Source organism: Rhinatrema bivittatum, chromosome 12 (assembly GCF_901001135.1).
Source record: "Rhinatrema bivittatum chromosome 12, aRhiBiv1.1, whole genome shotgun sequence".
Classification (NCBI taxonomy): domain Eukaryota; kingdom Metazoa; phylum Chordata; class Amphibia; order Gymnophiona; family Rhinatrematidae; genus Rhinatrema; species Rhinatrema bivittatum.
The window spans coordinates 51489180-51505983 of NC_042626.1; the positions used below are offsets into that span (position 1 = coordinate 51489180).

The window sequence follows — 16804 nt, forward strand, 5'->3', positions numbered from 1 at the left end:
ACAAGAATTGGGTTGATTATAAACTCTTCTTGGAGAAACTGACAAACAGAAGGAACATCGAATTTAGAAATTAGGTTAGCAGATCCTTGCATTATTCTGCATCCAGAGGTCGAAGGTATGGAGCTATCTGCAGCTTCTTGGTTCTATGGCAGCAATGTTAGACCTGGTATCATGGAGGCCCCTTCAGGTGGAAACCCCAGTCTCAGAACTATTCCATAAGTCTCCTGGGACCAGAGTCAGAGTCAGACAGGATAAGTTTGCAATGGTGGCTAAATTGCATAAATTTGGAAATGGGAGTGGATCTCAAGGCCCTAGATTGGGTGATGGTGATGATGGATGCCAGTCTAGCAAAAATTAAAATAATAAAACATATGGGACCCAACTCCGCGGGGTGGTGGGTGGGTTTCATGAGGACTACATCCTGCTGTCCTGGGATAACACCTATTACAAGGTAAGCAATTTTGCTTTATCCCAGGACAAGCAGGATGCTAGTCCTCACATATGGGTGATTAGCAAGCTAGAGGTTGAGTCATTTTGAAGTGAAGCAACAGTGAAGTATGGTTGGTGAAAATGAAGCAGCCAAAGATCACAGTAGGTTGGATGTAGAAGGAGTTGGGATTATACTGGAAACAAGTTCTTTAAGACAGATTGCCCATAAGCTGAATCTTATTGTCCTTCTTTGTCCAAACAGTAATGAGCTGCAAAGGTGTGAAGAGAACTCCATGTTGCTGCTTTACATATGTCAAGAATTGGCACTGAATGATAGTGTGCTACTGAGGTTGACATTGCTCTTACTGAATGCGCCTTTACTCGCCCTTGGAGAGGAAGGCCTGCTTTTTCATAGCAGAACTGTATGCAATCTGCTAGCCAATTGGAGAGAGTATGTTTACCCACTGCCTTTCCTGGTTTGTTTGGATCATAAGATACAAAGAGTTGAGTGGATTTCCTGTGGACTGCAGTGCGGTCTAAGTAAAATGCTAGCGCACGTTTATAGGCCAGGGTATGTAAGGCCTGTTCTCCTGGGTGAGAATGAGACCTTGGAAAGAATGTGGGTAAAACTATGGATTGGTTCAAGTGGAATTCTGTAACTACCTTGGGGAGGAATTTTGGATGTGTACAGAGAACCACTCTGTCATGTAGAAATTTTGTATAGGGTGAGTATGTGACAAGTGCTTGTAATTCACTAACCCTTCTAGCTGATGTAATGGCTATAAGGAAGATAGTCTTCCATGTGAGAAATTTAAGATCACAGGAAGTCATGGGTTCAAAAGGAGAACACACGAGTCTTGTTAAGACCAGATTAAGGTCCCATTCTATGACTAGTGGCTGAATTGGTGGTTTAAGTTGAGTTAAACCTCTCATAAACCTACTGACAAGAGGTTGTATGGATATCGGTGCATCTCCCAACTTGTTATGGTAAGCTGAGATTGCACTTAGTTGTACTCTGACAGATGAAGTCTGGAGGCCTGAGTCCGACAGATGGCATAAATAGTCCAGCAGAGAAGTTGTGGGGCAGGAGAAAGGGTCAATACTCTTTTGCATGCACCACAAAGTAAACCTTTTCCATTTCGAAGAATAATTCTTTCGTGTTGATGGTTTACGTGAAACTATAAGCACTTGAGATACATTTGTTGGAAGATTGAGTGGTTGTAAAATCAAGCTTTCAACAATCCATGCTGTCAGGGATAGGGATTGAAGGTTGGGATGGCGCAACCGACCCTGATCCTGAGTTATGAGATTGGGAGCTACACCCAGGCGAATTGGTTCTTTGATCGAGAGGTCTCGAAGCGTAGGAAACCATACTTGTCGAGGCCAATACGGGGCTATGAGTATCATGGACCCTTTGTCCTGTGGTAGCTTCACTAGAGTTTTGGTTATTAGCGGTATCGGAGGATACGCGTATAGAAGGCTTGAGTTCCAAGGGCGAGCAAAGGCGGCCTTGGCTGGTTGGTGTTTCTGTCTGTGCAGAGCGCAGAACTTGTCCACTTTGTGATTCAAGTGTGATGCAAAGAGGTCTATTGTTGGTTGCCCCCAACGTTGAAATATCCTGGTCGCCTCTAAGGGATCCAGGGACCACTCGTGTGGTTGGAACTGATGATTGAGGCAATCTGCCACTACGTTGTGAATGCCTGCCAGATAAGTGGCCCAGAGAAACATTGAGTGCGTTAGGGCCCAGCTCCAAATCTGGGCGGCTTCTTGACAAAGGAGATATGAACCCGTACCTCCTTGTTTGTTCAGGTACCACATGGCTACTGTATTGTCCGCTTGAATGAGAACAGTCTTGTGTGAAAGGTAGTCCTTGAATGCATGCAGTGCATAACGTATAGTTCGAAGTTCCAAGAAATTGATTTGATATGTTGCTTCGAGTTTTGTCCATGTACCTTGGGTTTGGAGATTGTCTATGTGAGCTCCCCAATCTAAGGTGGATGCATCTGTAGTTAAAGTTATCTGTGGGACTGGTTGTTGGAAGGGTAGGCCCTTGAGCAAGTTGTCCTTGTTCGCTTACCAAAGCAGAGATGAACGCAGCTGGTGGGTTACTTGAATTGGAGAGGACAGTGGTTGAATGGCTTGAATCCATTGTGCTCTTAAAGTCCATTGGGTTATTCTCATGGCCAGTTTTGCCATAGGGGTGACATGAACTGTGGAAGCCATGTGACCTAGTAAGGTGAGAAACTGATGAGCTGTTGCTTGTTTCTTTGAGTGTAGCGAGTTTGCCAGTAGGGAAAGTGTCTCTGCCCGATCGTCAGGTAGAAAGGCTTTTGAGAGGATGGTGTTCAATTCTGCTCCTATGAATTGAAGCAGGTGAGACGGAACGAGATGGGACTTTTGATAATTGATGAGAAATCCCATAGAGTGAAGTAGAGCAATTGTTCGATTGAGAGAAGTTATTGCTCCTTGTTGAGATTGACTCCTAATTAGCCAGTCGTCCAGATAAGGGAAGACGTGGACACTTTCCTATTGTAAGTGTGCTGCTATTACTGCCAGGCATTTGGTGAATACTCTGGGAGCTGAAGCGAGTCCAAATGGTAGTACTCTGTACTGGAAATGCTGATGACCCACCAGGAAGCGCAGATACTTGTGATGAGGAGGGAATATTGGAATGTGAGCGTAAGCGTCTTGTAGATCCAGAGAACAAAGCCAATCTCCTGCTTGCAGAAGTGGAAGCATTGTACCTAGAGAAACCATCCTGAACTTTTCTTTCTTCAGAAATTTGTTGAGATTTCTGAGGTCTAGGATGGGGTGTAGGCCTCCAGTTTTCTTTGAAATGAGGAAATAATGGGAGTAGAATCCTCTGCCCTGCTGAGTCCAGGGCACCGGCTCTATAGCTCTGGCTCTCAGAAGGGTGGATAGTTCTGCTTGTAGTTGAATTATGTGATTTTCGTTTAGTGGAAGAGGTTTTTAGGAGATTCTCTTGGAATGGAGAGAAAATTGAGTTGGTAGCCTCGAGATATTATTGAGAGCACCCATTGATCTGGTGTTATTTGTTTCCAATGGTTGTAAAAGGAGGAAACTCGGCCTCCTACTGGTAGCTCCGGTTGTGGAGGTGGCTTTGGTCTCTGGTGATGGCCTCAAAAGCCTGCAGCCAGTCCCATCTGCAGTGGAGGTTGAGGCCTAGCAGTTCTTGGTTGCCTGGGCTGAGATCTTTGCTGCAGACGTGAAGATCTGCCCCTTGATGCTGGAGGGTAGTAACGCCTCTGCCTGTAGAAAGGCCTTCGAGATTCCTTCCTAGGAGGGCGGCGAGATGAAGATGCAGCAGAGTCCTGCAGAACTGACGACAGTTGTCGCAGGGTTTCTGTGTGTTCCTTTAACTGGGCTACAGTATCCTGCACCTTTGAACCAAAGAGGTTGTCCCCTATGCATGGCAAATCAACCAATTTTTCTTGGACCTCAGGCCTGAGGTCCGAGGCCTTAAGCCATGCCCAAAGACATGCACTTATGCCGGAGGCCGCTACTCTGGAAGCAGTTTCAAAACTGTCATAAGCGGCTCAGACTTCGTGCTTAACCAGCTTCAAGTCTTTTATGTATTATTGATTGAGCTGCTTCTTGATACTGCTGTGGTAACGAATTTGAGAGATCTTGCATCTGTTTCCACAGGTTTCTCTGGCATTGCGTCATATATAACGGATATGACGCAATCCTTGTATTAAGCATGGCCCCTTGATAGATTTTTCTGCCCAAGGAGTCCAAGAATCTGTGATCCTTGCCTGGAGGAGTGGAGGAATGAGGTCTTACTTGTTTAGACTTCTTTTGTGCAGACTCCACAACAACTGATTGATGTGGCAGTTGCAATTTCTGGTATCCGGGGACAGATTGTACCAAATAAGTGGTGTCCACTCTCTTATTTATGGATGGCACTGAGCATGGATGCTCCCAGAGTCTGTGCTGTAAGTCTAGGAGAACTTCGTGGACAGGTATAGCCAAGACTTCTTTTGGAGGATCCACGAACTGAAGGGCTTCCAATGTTTGCTCTCTTGTGTCCTCCTCTGATACCAAAATGAATGGTATGGTGTCTGCCATATCCTTAACAAAATTTGTAAAGGATAAATCCTCTGGTGGAGATTTCTTTCTTTCTTCTGGAGGAGAAGGATCAGACATAAACCCTTCAGAAGAAGTATTTGTATGTCTGTCTTCCCAGGAATTGTACGGGTCGTTGTGATGTGGAGATGTGGGAGAAGACCTTGGCAGTCGAGAAAGCCCTGAAGGACCTGGTTGTGGATCATCTAATGGTATCGGTCCAGGGACATCATCTTGTGGCTTGGCTGGAATCAATGGTAGAGCACAGACTATTGCGTCGAATCTTTTCAACAAAAGCTGGAACAGCGCTAATTCCGGCTGTCCTGGAGCCCCAGGTACTGGCATCGGCATCGATGGAATTGGTTCCAGTATTGGGCCGGGCATCGGCATCTATGGCCACTTCGGTGTTGGTACTGGCATCAGTGCAGGCACCGGCATCGACTGTTGCTGGTCCTTTAATGCTTGGAGCACTGCTTGACGGATAAAATCCGTCAATTCCTCCGTGATAGCTGGTGCAGGCAGAGCAGCTACACGTGGTGGCGGTGGAGGTGTTGATGGTCCTTCCACAGGGCCCTGTGGAGGTTCAATGATCGGTGCATCGATAGGAGGTGAAGGCCTCGGTGTCGAAGGCCTCGGTATTTCTTGGAGTCGAGGCCGTTTTGCAGTCGATTTCTCTGGGGGAGAGAAGCGCCTCCGGGATCGATGGGTGTCTGTGCCGATGGCGATGCTTTGGTCGATGTTCCACCGCTGACCTCATCGATGCTACAGATGGGGTCAGCGATGAACGATCCCCCGAGCCTTCCGGACGACGCTTTTTGAGTATTAAACGCTTCGAGACTCCAGCCGGAGACGATTGTGTAGATGTCGACAGGGAAGGCAAAAGTTGCAGATGGAATAATGCTCCATTTTTTCTTGGCGGCCTTTTGACCCTTCGCGGTCATTTCAGCACACACTCGAGGTGTGGATCTGTAATGGATATTGTCCGATTACAGTTGGGACATTTTTTAAATCCCGTGGCCATATTTTCGCCGACAGCCATCGATGAAAATGAGAGAAATTATTTTTACTCCAAAGAGTAAAAAAGAGACTAAATTTACTCACCAGCTGGTGGTAACATGAAAGACCCCGATATGGGAGAGAATAAATGCTTTTTAAATCTGATTTTTAGTCAGACAATCTGTGAGAAAACTCACACAGGCTTCTGCTCCATGATGCCAACAGCAGTGCGGAAAAACAAAGACTAAAGGGAGACCCCTGTGGCTGAGAATATCATGGCATACTGGGCATGCTCAATGGGCTCAGAGTGCCAGTCAAAAGTTTCTAGAAACTTTGACAGAGTTTTCCGCAATAGGGCTCCATCAATGATGTCACCCATATGTGAGGACTAACATCCTGTTTGTCCTGGGATAATGTCCGTTTTTCCTAATCTGCACTTACAGTCATCTCTCCCGCACACCCACTGCCAAGGATACACACAATTTCCCTTAGCGCCTCCTTTTTAATGCGGCAGCTCATTTCCATATTGTACTGCGTGCCCAGGAGAGGTGGATGGGCGCACATTAGGGAAACTGGTGCTCAATATGAGTGACCATTTTTAGCATGCCCATATTACATCGGCCCCTTTATGTGCTGGTCGGTAAGCATAATCAATACATCTGGACTGGTCTGACTGGATGAAAAGGAATCACTAATTAAAATATCAGTTAACATATATAATAAACTGAGTAGAGAGAACATGCTACCATATTTAAGAGCAGAACAGGAAACTGCACACATTTTCCAACATTTACAAATTGCAATTTGTATATTAAAAATTTTACAGAGTTAACAGTGACATAGATGTAACTAGATTGTATCTCCCAGGTCTCTCTCCGATTTACTACCTCTCTCTGATTAGTTTGAATATGACTAGGTAATATCTTCTGTCGGTAAGAGAGATCAAGTATATAAAGTACAACAGGATCCTATTAGAAGTCCCTTTAACTTCCAGAGGCAATATGCATAAAACATTCACTTCTGCTGTTTTTCCTCTCGCTCAGCTTAAAGCTTCCCTACACTCCTGTAGGTCTTCCTTAGTTTTGACAGCATTAGCTAATTTGTGCACCACCTGAGGCCCATTATCCACATAAATAAGGCTGTTCTCCATGAATCAAGCTTCACTGAACAGGGTTTCTACCAGAAAGCTAAGCGTATGAACAACTGCTGAAACATGACACCAAACTCTGGTGTTTACAAAGCGAACTTTAACCAGGGAGAGGTGAACTTAAAAGTGAACTCAAGGAGATGTACTGACAAAAAGGAGCCTGTTGTGAGACTGCTGTACACATTTGCAAACTCATGCTCTCCTATGCCTCTGCATGCCCAGAAATTAGAGTTAGAAGACTCTTAAGATGGACTGTTCTTTGCCTAGTGCTGGACATTGTCACTTTCAGAGACATTCTTGGGAGTCCCAGCCTCTACAGCGCAAGGACAAGACCTATGCTATGCTCCCCTTTGACAGCAGCAGCAGCAGAAATACTACAGACACTGTAGAGTCACTTTGCATCTGGTCACTGCCTAACAGCTGTATTTATTTTGGAGATCACAATATTATACAAGTCTCAATTAGGAAACTGCTCCAGAAAAACTGAGTTTAAATATAGATACTGTAGCAAACATTTAGTACAGATGTTACATTTATAAGAATTAGGCTCTAGCAAAGTAAACATTAGCTGAAGCTACAGAAGCTGCACTGGGACGCTTGTTTCCCCAATGTTAATGCACAGTGCATCAATTCCCCAAGCAAGAGAAGCATGTTTTCAAACATTTATTTCACCAGTTAAAAACATTAGCAAGGTCAGCTTGCTTTCCTCTCTATTTATGGACTTTTCAATGGATGTCAAACATAGATTTGTCCCCCTATTTGACTGCAGAATCCTTGACATGTGCACCAACTATGAGACCTTTCTTGGGGTGTCAACATACAAGCATTCTGTAATCAGCAGCAGAATCCTACTAGAACGCATGCACAGCAAACAGTTCTCCAAATAGGTATTCTTGGCTAATCCCCTGGCAGGTCCAAATCTTGATTTAACAATTTGCAGCTCCAACAGGCGTTACAGACTAACAGTTACTTTTCCAGAAGTTTTCTCTAGAAGGTTGTAGCACTAGGCAATAGTTGTGCACGTTTGCAGCTAACTATGGTCCACTAAAGTGCAAGGAACTGCTGCTTTTGTACAGTCTGTACCTAGAGATGCTGGTATTTAGTTATTTTAAAAAAATATCTGAAATAAAAAGCAGTGCACACTTGTTTTCTAAACTCTCTCTTTTAGATAGTCACTCGCACTTCAAACTGTGTTTCTTCTCAAATAAAACACTTTTCACTTACTACTACACAGACCTCGTCCTTCAATACATTCAAGATTTCATCATGGTGCAGCTTTACAGAATAATGCACCCATGGCACATGCATAGCGTGTATAATGCGTGTACATAAATGCATATATTGCATACACACACAAATACACAAATATACACTCACAATATAAAGGACATTTTAGCAGCAATGATTAAAGCAAATACAGCAAAGTGCATGGAAATCTACCATATAAAAGGGTGATTAAATAATATCCGTTTCCCTTTCTATTCCAACATATTTAAGAGCATCAGCTTGGCTGTACCTGTAAAAGAAAAGGATCTCTGTAAAATGAGGGTTTAACATTATTTTGGCATATCAAAACCATATATCAACAAATTAGCTTTGTGGATTCTTACGTACTGAAAGAGATTTAATCACACACACTCCAACTAGTGGGATACAAATCTTAGACCCTCTCAGAAATCTGGTAGCTCCACACCATATTTGGGCTAGTCCGCTTGTAAACTGTTTAAGCATCACTCTGATAAAGAGTTGAATATAATAGCATACCTCTTATAATAACATACAACCCCAGAGCTAGAAAAACTAAGCAGAACTTGTGAAAAATCTACAGCCAATGCTCCTGAAGCACTGGAAAGAATAACTCCCTGTTCCTCCAGTACCAGCTTTCTGGCAGCTACCTAGTTTGAAGCAAAAGCTGGTGAGAAGAAACCTTCAAACAGAAATTAAATAAGAATAAATAACTGGCATGAAACCCTAGAAAAACTGTATCAGTCCATACCACAAGGCACTATTATGCAATGCAGAAAATCTGACACAGAATATTATAGTGGTGGGTCAGAAATTAAAGACAAAAGATATGCTTTCCAACACTAGAGAACTTCGCAGAGAATACAAAAGGTGATGCCCCACTAGGGGAGTGTTTTTTCTTGGTCAGACCCTTGTATCAATAAATTTACAATTAGAATAGTAAAAAGGAGATTCAAAACTATCTAGGAATGTAAAGACATTTGAGACTGAAACAAACATAATGGGGCTTAATATGGACATCATTAGCTACCTCACTCATTACCTGTCTTCCTACAGCTGCAATTTGTCTCTAACTTTCTCACCCCTTTAATTTACAACTATGAAAACACACATTGATGTTGTAATCTAACTTAGTTCATTTTGCAGTGACCAGATGAAAGGAGCGTAACTCTTGAAAGCTAGTCACAAATGTACAAAGTTAGCCCAATAAACAATTATTACCTCCAACTAGTTTGTTGACTTTTATTACTTGGACAAAGACTCAAAGCATGCTTTATGAATAAAAGAGGGAGGGTGGGTGGGGAAGCAAAATGCATTCCCCTCACCCTCCCGGCCCTGAAATGGCTTCTTCACCTGTAGTCAAAGAACAGCTCCTCGCCTGCCTGGATTGCCCGTTTGGCGAAGATTCCTATTCGATGATCTCCATTCACCATTACAACTGCAAGAAGGAAACATTCACATGGATTGTTCCAGGTCCCCAGCCAGCAAACACATCACAATCACCAAGATGGGAGGAGCAACAGTCCTAGCTGGGTTTGGACTCCATTTTTTCCTCTTTATTCCTAGGTCTCCCTTATTTTTTCCATGGTATACTTTTATTTCTCTCTCTCACTTTTTGCAGTCAACATGTCGTCTAGCTCTGTAAATGCCACACTAACTGCTGAAAGAGTCCTGTCTCCAGTCTGCTCTTCCATTGCTCAGGAGTTGCAGAGGTCAGGGTGATGCCCGCACAGGGATCTGATGAACACCACATCAACAGCATTCCCCTTGATTAACTATGAATTCATAATAGCAGGGGTGTTTTATGTAGTAGGAATTTTCAGAATAGACAAGTGTGCAATAAAATTCAGACTTTTAAAAAAGTGAAATTGTTTTAACAGCTAACAGTATAAATTCTTTTTTTTTAGCACTGCATAGATCAAAGCAACTTGACTGACTTAGGCTGATTATACTGTCTTTAAAAATGAAAACCGGTTTGGAACAAAAACACTGCTCCACTTCCTACTGCAGAATAATACATGATTAAGTTTCAGCAGTAAATATTTTGGAGGAAATAACTGACCTTTGGCGTAGCAGTTGGGGTTCACAGAGTGGTTTGCAAAGCGAATTTTGTTTCCTTTCCGAGTTGCATCAACCACAAAGTCTATTAGGAATCAGAGAAACAACATTTACAAAATCTTCCAGTTTCTTTTCTAGGACTCTGTATCTGGACACTTTACAACTCCTAGGAGTAAAAGCAATACTGCTTTACTGAACGGGGGGGGGGGGAATTTTTACTCTAAGCACAGAAGTCTCTAATATGGGAAATAATATGAGAAGCACAGGCCTGGCAATTACAGTACTGGGCTGAAAAACCAGGATTCAAATCCTACTTCCTCTAAACTTTGGGCAAGCCACTCTTTGTGATTTTGGATAAGCTTCTTTATCTCCCATTACCTCAATTTAATATGCCATTGGTCAGAGAAGAAAAAAAAATCTAATTACATATTTTAATATCCAAATTATATTTTAAAGTACAAAACAATACAAATAATAGAACAGATAATCAACTTACTACGCATTTTTTCCATAGAGACAGAATGAGTGAAAAGCTGTAGTAAATCAGGACCTTAGAGTGAAAGGTTTTTGGGGAAGGGAGTTATGCCTAGAAACTAATGCTGTAAGCCGCCTTGAATATCATTTGGAAATACAGGCTAAAATTATTACTGTTAGAATGCACCGCTTCAGGCTTTCAACGGACCTCACCCACTGCAGGAAAGCCTTACATAGTTACCCATGATTAGAATGCAACCGGGGTGAACCAGCCCAGAGGGAATCTGTCAGATGTCCTTGTGCTTCCCTGAAGTGTGCGTTTCAACAGTTCCCAAAAGCATGACAAACTGACCCTTCGGACCTGGAGCCTGACAGAACTGAAGCAAAAAAATCTCCAGCGTGTATTTCCTAAATAACCATGTAATACTGCACACCCATGACCAGAGGTGAGCAAACACAGCTGCAGCCCCCCCCCTCCCCCTCCATCCATGCAATCATTTGCGCTATCCCCCCAGATTTTGTTATATTGAGAAATTATTAGTTGAGCGTCCAAAAACTGGGCACAAAATTTGGATGCACAGCCAAACACACTTGCACGAACTGATGATCCTGAAGAGGGCAGCCTAACGCACAGGAAAACGTGCGAAAACGGTTGCCGTGGCCTACCATGTGGCACACAGAGAAAAGCCTTAGCCCAAAAGGGCTGCTCAATCGCAAGGCTGCCCACGTCCCTTAACCAACCTCGGGGGCGGGAACGAATGTGGGATTGGCGTGCCGAGCATGGAGACAGGAGGAAGCCCTATAAAAAAAATCCTCCTCTGTTCTGTTCTTTTTTTTTTTTTTTTTTTTTTTTAATGTTAACTGAGCTCAGCCCATCCTGCTGAGCTCAGTTAACATTAAACTGAGTATAGAGACAGTCTCTGGCTGAGGGCAAAGAGGGATATCACCGCTGCCTTTCAGCTATTTCAACAGCTAAGTCCATGCTGGCTCAAAAAAACAGCTACCAGTCCAAAGCACTCATCTGAGGAACCACGGAAATCACCTCAGGAATTCTCATTTGGGGGAGGGACCATATGGTATCACCGCAGGATTGTGGGGCGAAAGCAGAGTTGCTTACCTGTAACAGGTGTTCTCCCAGGACAGCAGGATGTAGTCCTCACATATGGGTGACGTCACTGGACGGAGCCCTATTTCGGAACACGTTTGTCAAAGTTTCTAGAAACGTTGACTGGCACACTGAGTGCACTGAGCATGCCCAGCATGGTATGATCCCTGTGTCCACACGGTCTCCCTTCAGTCTTGTTTGTAACAAAAAGTGCGAGCGAAATAATAAAATAATAAAACGTTTCGGACCCAACTCTGCGGGGTGGTGAGTGGGTTTCATGAGGACTACATCCTGCTGTCCTGGGAGAACACCTGTTACAGGTAAGCCACTCTGCTTTCTCCCGGGACAAGCAGGATGGTAGTCCTCACATATGGGTGATTAGCAAGCTACAGGCTGACTCATATTACAACAGGCCAATAGTAGACAACTCATGCAGCACGCACAATAATTGGGGTGCTATTGGCAATGAGGCGGCAACCTGAAATCAAGCAGATGGTTGTGGAAGGAGTTGGGGATTATACTGGAACAAAGTTTTTCAAGACAGATTGCCCAAAGGCAGAGTCTTGACAGACTTCCATATCTAATCAGTAGAAGGCTACGAATGTGTGAAGAGAGCTCCATGTCGCAGCCTAGGAAATGTCGGCAATTTGTGCTGAACGATAGTGTGCTATCGATGTTGCCATGGCAGTTACAGAATGTGCCTGACTCACCCCTAGAGAGGAAGGCCTGCTGCGTCATAGCAGAATTCGATACAATCTGCTAGCCAGTTGGAGAGAATTTGTTTGCCCACTGGAACTCGCAGCTTGTCTTTGTCAAAGAAGGAAAGAGTTTGGTGTATTTCATATGGAGTGCAGAGCAGTCTAGATAGAATTCAAGTGCACGCTTACAGTCCAAGGTGTGGAAAAACCCTCTCACCCTGGTGAGAGGCCTTGGAAAAAGTGGGCAGAGTATATTCTGAGTAAGGTGAGAGGCTGCATCTACTTTAAGAAGAATATTAGGGTGAGTACGGAAGAACCTAGAGTTGGGTGAGTATGCAATAAGGGCTTGTAACTCACTGACCCTTTTAGTAGAAGTGATGGTTACGGGGGAAAGAATTTCCCATGTTAGAATTTTAAAGTTATAGGAATGCAAAGGCTCAAACGGGGAACGTATGAGTCTTGTAAGCACTACATGTAGGCCCCATTCCGTAACCGGTGATCGTAGAGGTGGTTTAATTTGTAGAGAACCCATGATAAGCCGACTCATAAGGGGTTGAGCCGTTAATCGGGCATCCCCTACTCCCAGGTGGTACGCTGAAATGGAATTGAGGTGTACCCATGTGGAGGATGTCTGGGGACCAGAATCTGAGGGGTATCCTAGGTAGCCTAATAGCGATGGAACGGTGCAGAAAAAAGGGGCTAATACCTTTTTGTGCACACCATGGTAAAACCTGCCCATTTCAAATGGTAAGATTTACGTGTGGAAGGTTGTCGTGAAGCTACAAGTACCTGAGAATATCAGTGAGTCTATGTTAGGAGACTGACCTGTAGGCAAGCGAATTGGTTACTGGAGTGATAGGTTGAGAAGTATGGGGAAGCATACTTGTCGAGGCCAGGACATGGTTATAAGAATCATTGGAAACCTGCCTTGCTGTAGAATCACAAGAGTTTTGGCTATTAGCGGTATCAGAAGAGATGCATATAGGAGGCCTTCGTTGCAGGGCGAGCAAAGGCATCCATGGTAATGCATTTCAATGCATGTGTAGGGAGTAGAATTTGTCCACTCTGTGGTTTGATTCGGACGCAGAGGTCAAAGATTGGTTGACCTCAGCACTAGAAGATTTTGCTCGCTACACATGGATTCAGAGACCATTCGTGAGGATGGAGACATCGATTTAGATGGTCTGCTAGTACGTTCGGTATGCCTGTTAGATAAGTGGTCCGGAGATGCATGGAGTGTGCAAGGGCCCAGGCCCAGAACTGCGCGGCCTCCTGGCACAGCAGATAAGAGTCTGTGTGTGCTTGCTTGTTCGAATACCATATTGCCACTATTTTGTCTGTCTGTATCCACAAACTTTTTGTGAGAGGCAGTGATTTAAAGCATAAAAGGCATAACGCGTGGTTCGAAGCTCCAGGAAGTTGATCTGAGACATTCCATGGAGCGGAGTAGACGTATTTTGGGTTTGGAGGGTGTTGATACGAGCTCTCAAACCCAAGATGGATGTGACCGTGGCCAAGATCATCTGAGGATTTGGTACTGGATTGGTGATATGGATCAGGGATGCAAGCGGTTGAACTGCTTAGAGCCACTGAAATTTGAAAATTCACTGAGTTTTCTTCATGGCTAGCCTGCCCATAGGAGTGACGTGGATAGTGAAAATCCCGTGGCCCAGCAATGAAAGAATTGATGGGCTGAGGCTATGTTGCATGCGCACAGAGATGTGGAGAATTTGACAGGATGTCTGCGCGGTTGTTGGGCAGGAAGTCCGTTGCGACTGTAGTGCCCATAACTAATCCATATGGGATTTATGGTAGTTGATCAGAAATCCCAGCCAAATTTAGAAGAATTATAGTGAGTCTTGGAGAATTTAGAGCTCCTTGCTTGGATGGACTCCTATTAGGCAGTCGTCCAAGTAAGGAAAAGCGTGAATGCTGTTTTTCTCTGTAGATAAGCGGCAGTCATTGCTAGGCATTTGGTGAAATACACAAGTTGTTAAAGCTAGTGCGAACGGCAGAACTTGGTATTGAAAATGTTGACGACTCACTATGAAGCGCATAGAAAGACCAGAGGATAGAGGCAACCCACTTATTGTAGTAGGAGAAGCATGGTAGCGAGAAACACCATTCTAAACTTTCCCTTCTGAAGAAATTTGTTGAGATTGCCTGCTTTCTGTTGAAGGAAGGAAATAGCGGGATTAAAATCCTCCGCCTTGTTGCGTCCGGGGAAAGGTATCTCGAGCCCTGGTTCTCAGTGGGATGGTCGCTCTGATGTCTGGCAAGGTTGAAAATTCCAGGAGCCTGCCCAACTGGCGGAGCTGGTGTAATCTGGATTTCAGTTGGTCTCACGCGGGAGTGTGAGTGGTAAAAGTCCTTCCCGCATCCCTCTCTGCTGTGCAAGAAATGTAGACAGCTATCGCAGGGTCTCGAGGTGGTCTTGCAATTGAGGCACTGTCTGCTGGACCTTGTGCATGGCAGATCAGCTAGTGTATCTAAGACTTCGGGCCATAAGTGAGGGTCCAGAAGCCAGGCTACTATTGAGTACGGAGTCCTGTTGCTGGCAATGGGAGGACGTCTCGAAGCAATCCCATGTTGCTGGCAGATAGGTTCCCTTGGTGTTGTGTCAAACATAGCTGGCAATATATGACACCAATATGGTTCCTGGAAGATGTTACAACCTAGAACCTTCCGAAAACATCTGGTCCATTTTAGTGATCAGGTTTCGATGGGATCGTTGCCGAAGTGGGATTAGAGTGCGCATCATCCTTCGTGGTAGAGGCTCAGAAGGACGAGTCAGCGGCGATGACTTAGGCTGTCGTTGGTAGGTATCGCAACGAGGTGGTGCCACAGCGGTGCAAATATCGATGGCTTCGGTGTTAGTAGATTTCGGGAGGCATCAAGGACAGCCTGAGTGATGTAAACGTCCAGCTCCACCCTGTAAGCTGGTATAGATAGCGCAGCTACAGAGGAGACAGCCTAGGCATTACTGGCACTTCCACATTATTTTGTGGTGGCTCAGTACCCGGCACCGGTGTCGGTGGAGAACGCCTTGGCGCCTCGGGTGCAGAGGAGCATGGAGACTTATGTACCCGGGCCCGCTTCACAACGGGCTCAATGGACATTGATGCCAGTGCAGTATCAATGCCGGCACCGAACGTTGAACCACGTCGGTGCCGGTTGTTTCCCTCAGACCTCGGCCCGGTCATTCTCCAGCACTGAGGAACTGCAACCGATGTCCACAATGGCATCGGCGACGGTTGCTTATGTGGCAGTAGCAATGCTTCCTGCGATGCTCAGCCCGGTCATTCTCCAGCACTGAGGAAGATGCCACCGATGTCGTGGATGGCATCAGTGGCGGACGGTCACCGATCCGGTGACAATGATTCCTACGGTGCTCGGCCCGGTCATTCTCCAGTGCCGAGGAAGGTGCCCTCGCTGTCTTGGATGGCATTGGTGACGGATTGTCACCGTGCCTCCACTGCTCCTGGCATTGTTTGTCGCCCAAGGATTACACGGGGCTCTGGTTTAGAACCCCGAAGCATGGAGTGTTTTGTTTCGATGGTATCGATAGCGGCATTGGCGCAGGCATGGGTGGAGCACTGTTGGCATCGACAACATCGATGGAGGCATGGACAGCATGGATGAGGGCATCGAGGGAATCGATGTGAGCATCAATGGCATTGACAGCAGACCTGGCGGCAATGGGAACCGTGGACGTCCCTATCCTTCTAGCCCCGATGAACCCGGTGGAGGATCGCAGGAAGGACACTCACGAGCATCGTGGGGCGGACCAAGGGTAATAGACAAAGGGAGAAAGAAGGCCGCAATTCGGTTGGTAACCCGGGGGAACAGATAGTGAGGTGACAGGAACCGACCAAAAATCAGGGCACAGTACTCACTGAAATGTACACAAAGGGAGACCCGTGTATGGAAAAATTATTTGTGAAGTAAAACTTCAAGTGTTTCCATGAGGAAAAGTTGTGAGTAAAATCTCACAGAGCTCCTGAACGCGAGGCAAACTGCATTGTGGAAAAAAAGAGACTGAAGGGAGACCCCTGTGGACACGGGGATCATAGCATGCTGGGCATGCTCAGTGCACTTGGTGTGCCAGTGCCAGTGTTCCGTAATAGGGCTCCGTCCAGTGACGTCAACCATATCTGAGGACTACCATCCTGCTTGTCCTGGGAGAATTAAATTTCCTTCTTTGTTTCTTCTTCTAAACATTGAAGCAATCCCCAGTAGAGAGATGCAAATCCACCATCTGCTGGAGACGGAGAATACTGGCATGCTGATGTCACTGCAGGAGTATATGTACTGCAAAGTCATCTTTGCTCCATCTCCATCTGCTGGTAGAGGTGCATAACCCACTAGTTATGAATTCATCTGCCTGGATGCTCTCATACATACATATATCCTGGATTCCTAAGTCTAGTATTCAAGTCTCTTGCCAACCAATTAGCTCTTGAACCAGTTGCCAAGTAACAAGACAACCACACAGCCAGTCAGTGTCAGACACAAACACAGTCTCTCAGGAACCCCCCCCCCCCACACACACACACACACATTCTT

At 45.1% G+C, this 16804-nt stretch overlaps 1 protein-coding gene across 8 annotated transcripts in view; it reads right to left on the reverse strand.

Moving 5' to 3' along the window:
• Positions 1–7049: 7049 nt before the first annotated feature.
• The window catches only part of EZH1 (enhancer of zeste 1 polycomb repressive complex 2 subunit), a 144260-nt gene continuing 134505 nt past the window's right edge, over positions 7050–16804 (reverse strand). For all 8 annotated transcript variants that reach the window (XM_029572568.1, XM_029572570.1, XM_029572572.1 and 5 more), the window contains 3 exons: positions 9966–10046; positions 9257–9341; positions 7050–8174 (listed from right to left, as the gene is read on the reverse strand). In XM_029572568.1, coding sequence (XP_029428428.1) covers positions 8114–8174; positions 9257–9341; positions 9966–10046 — 227 coding nt within the window. In that variant the 3' untranslated portion in view covers positions 7050–8113. The remainder of the gene's footprint in view (positions 8175–9256; positions 9342–9965; positions 10047–16804) is intronic.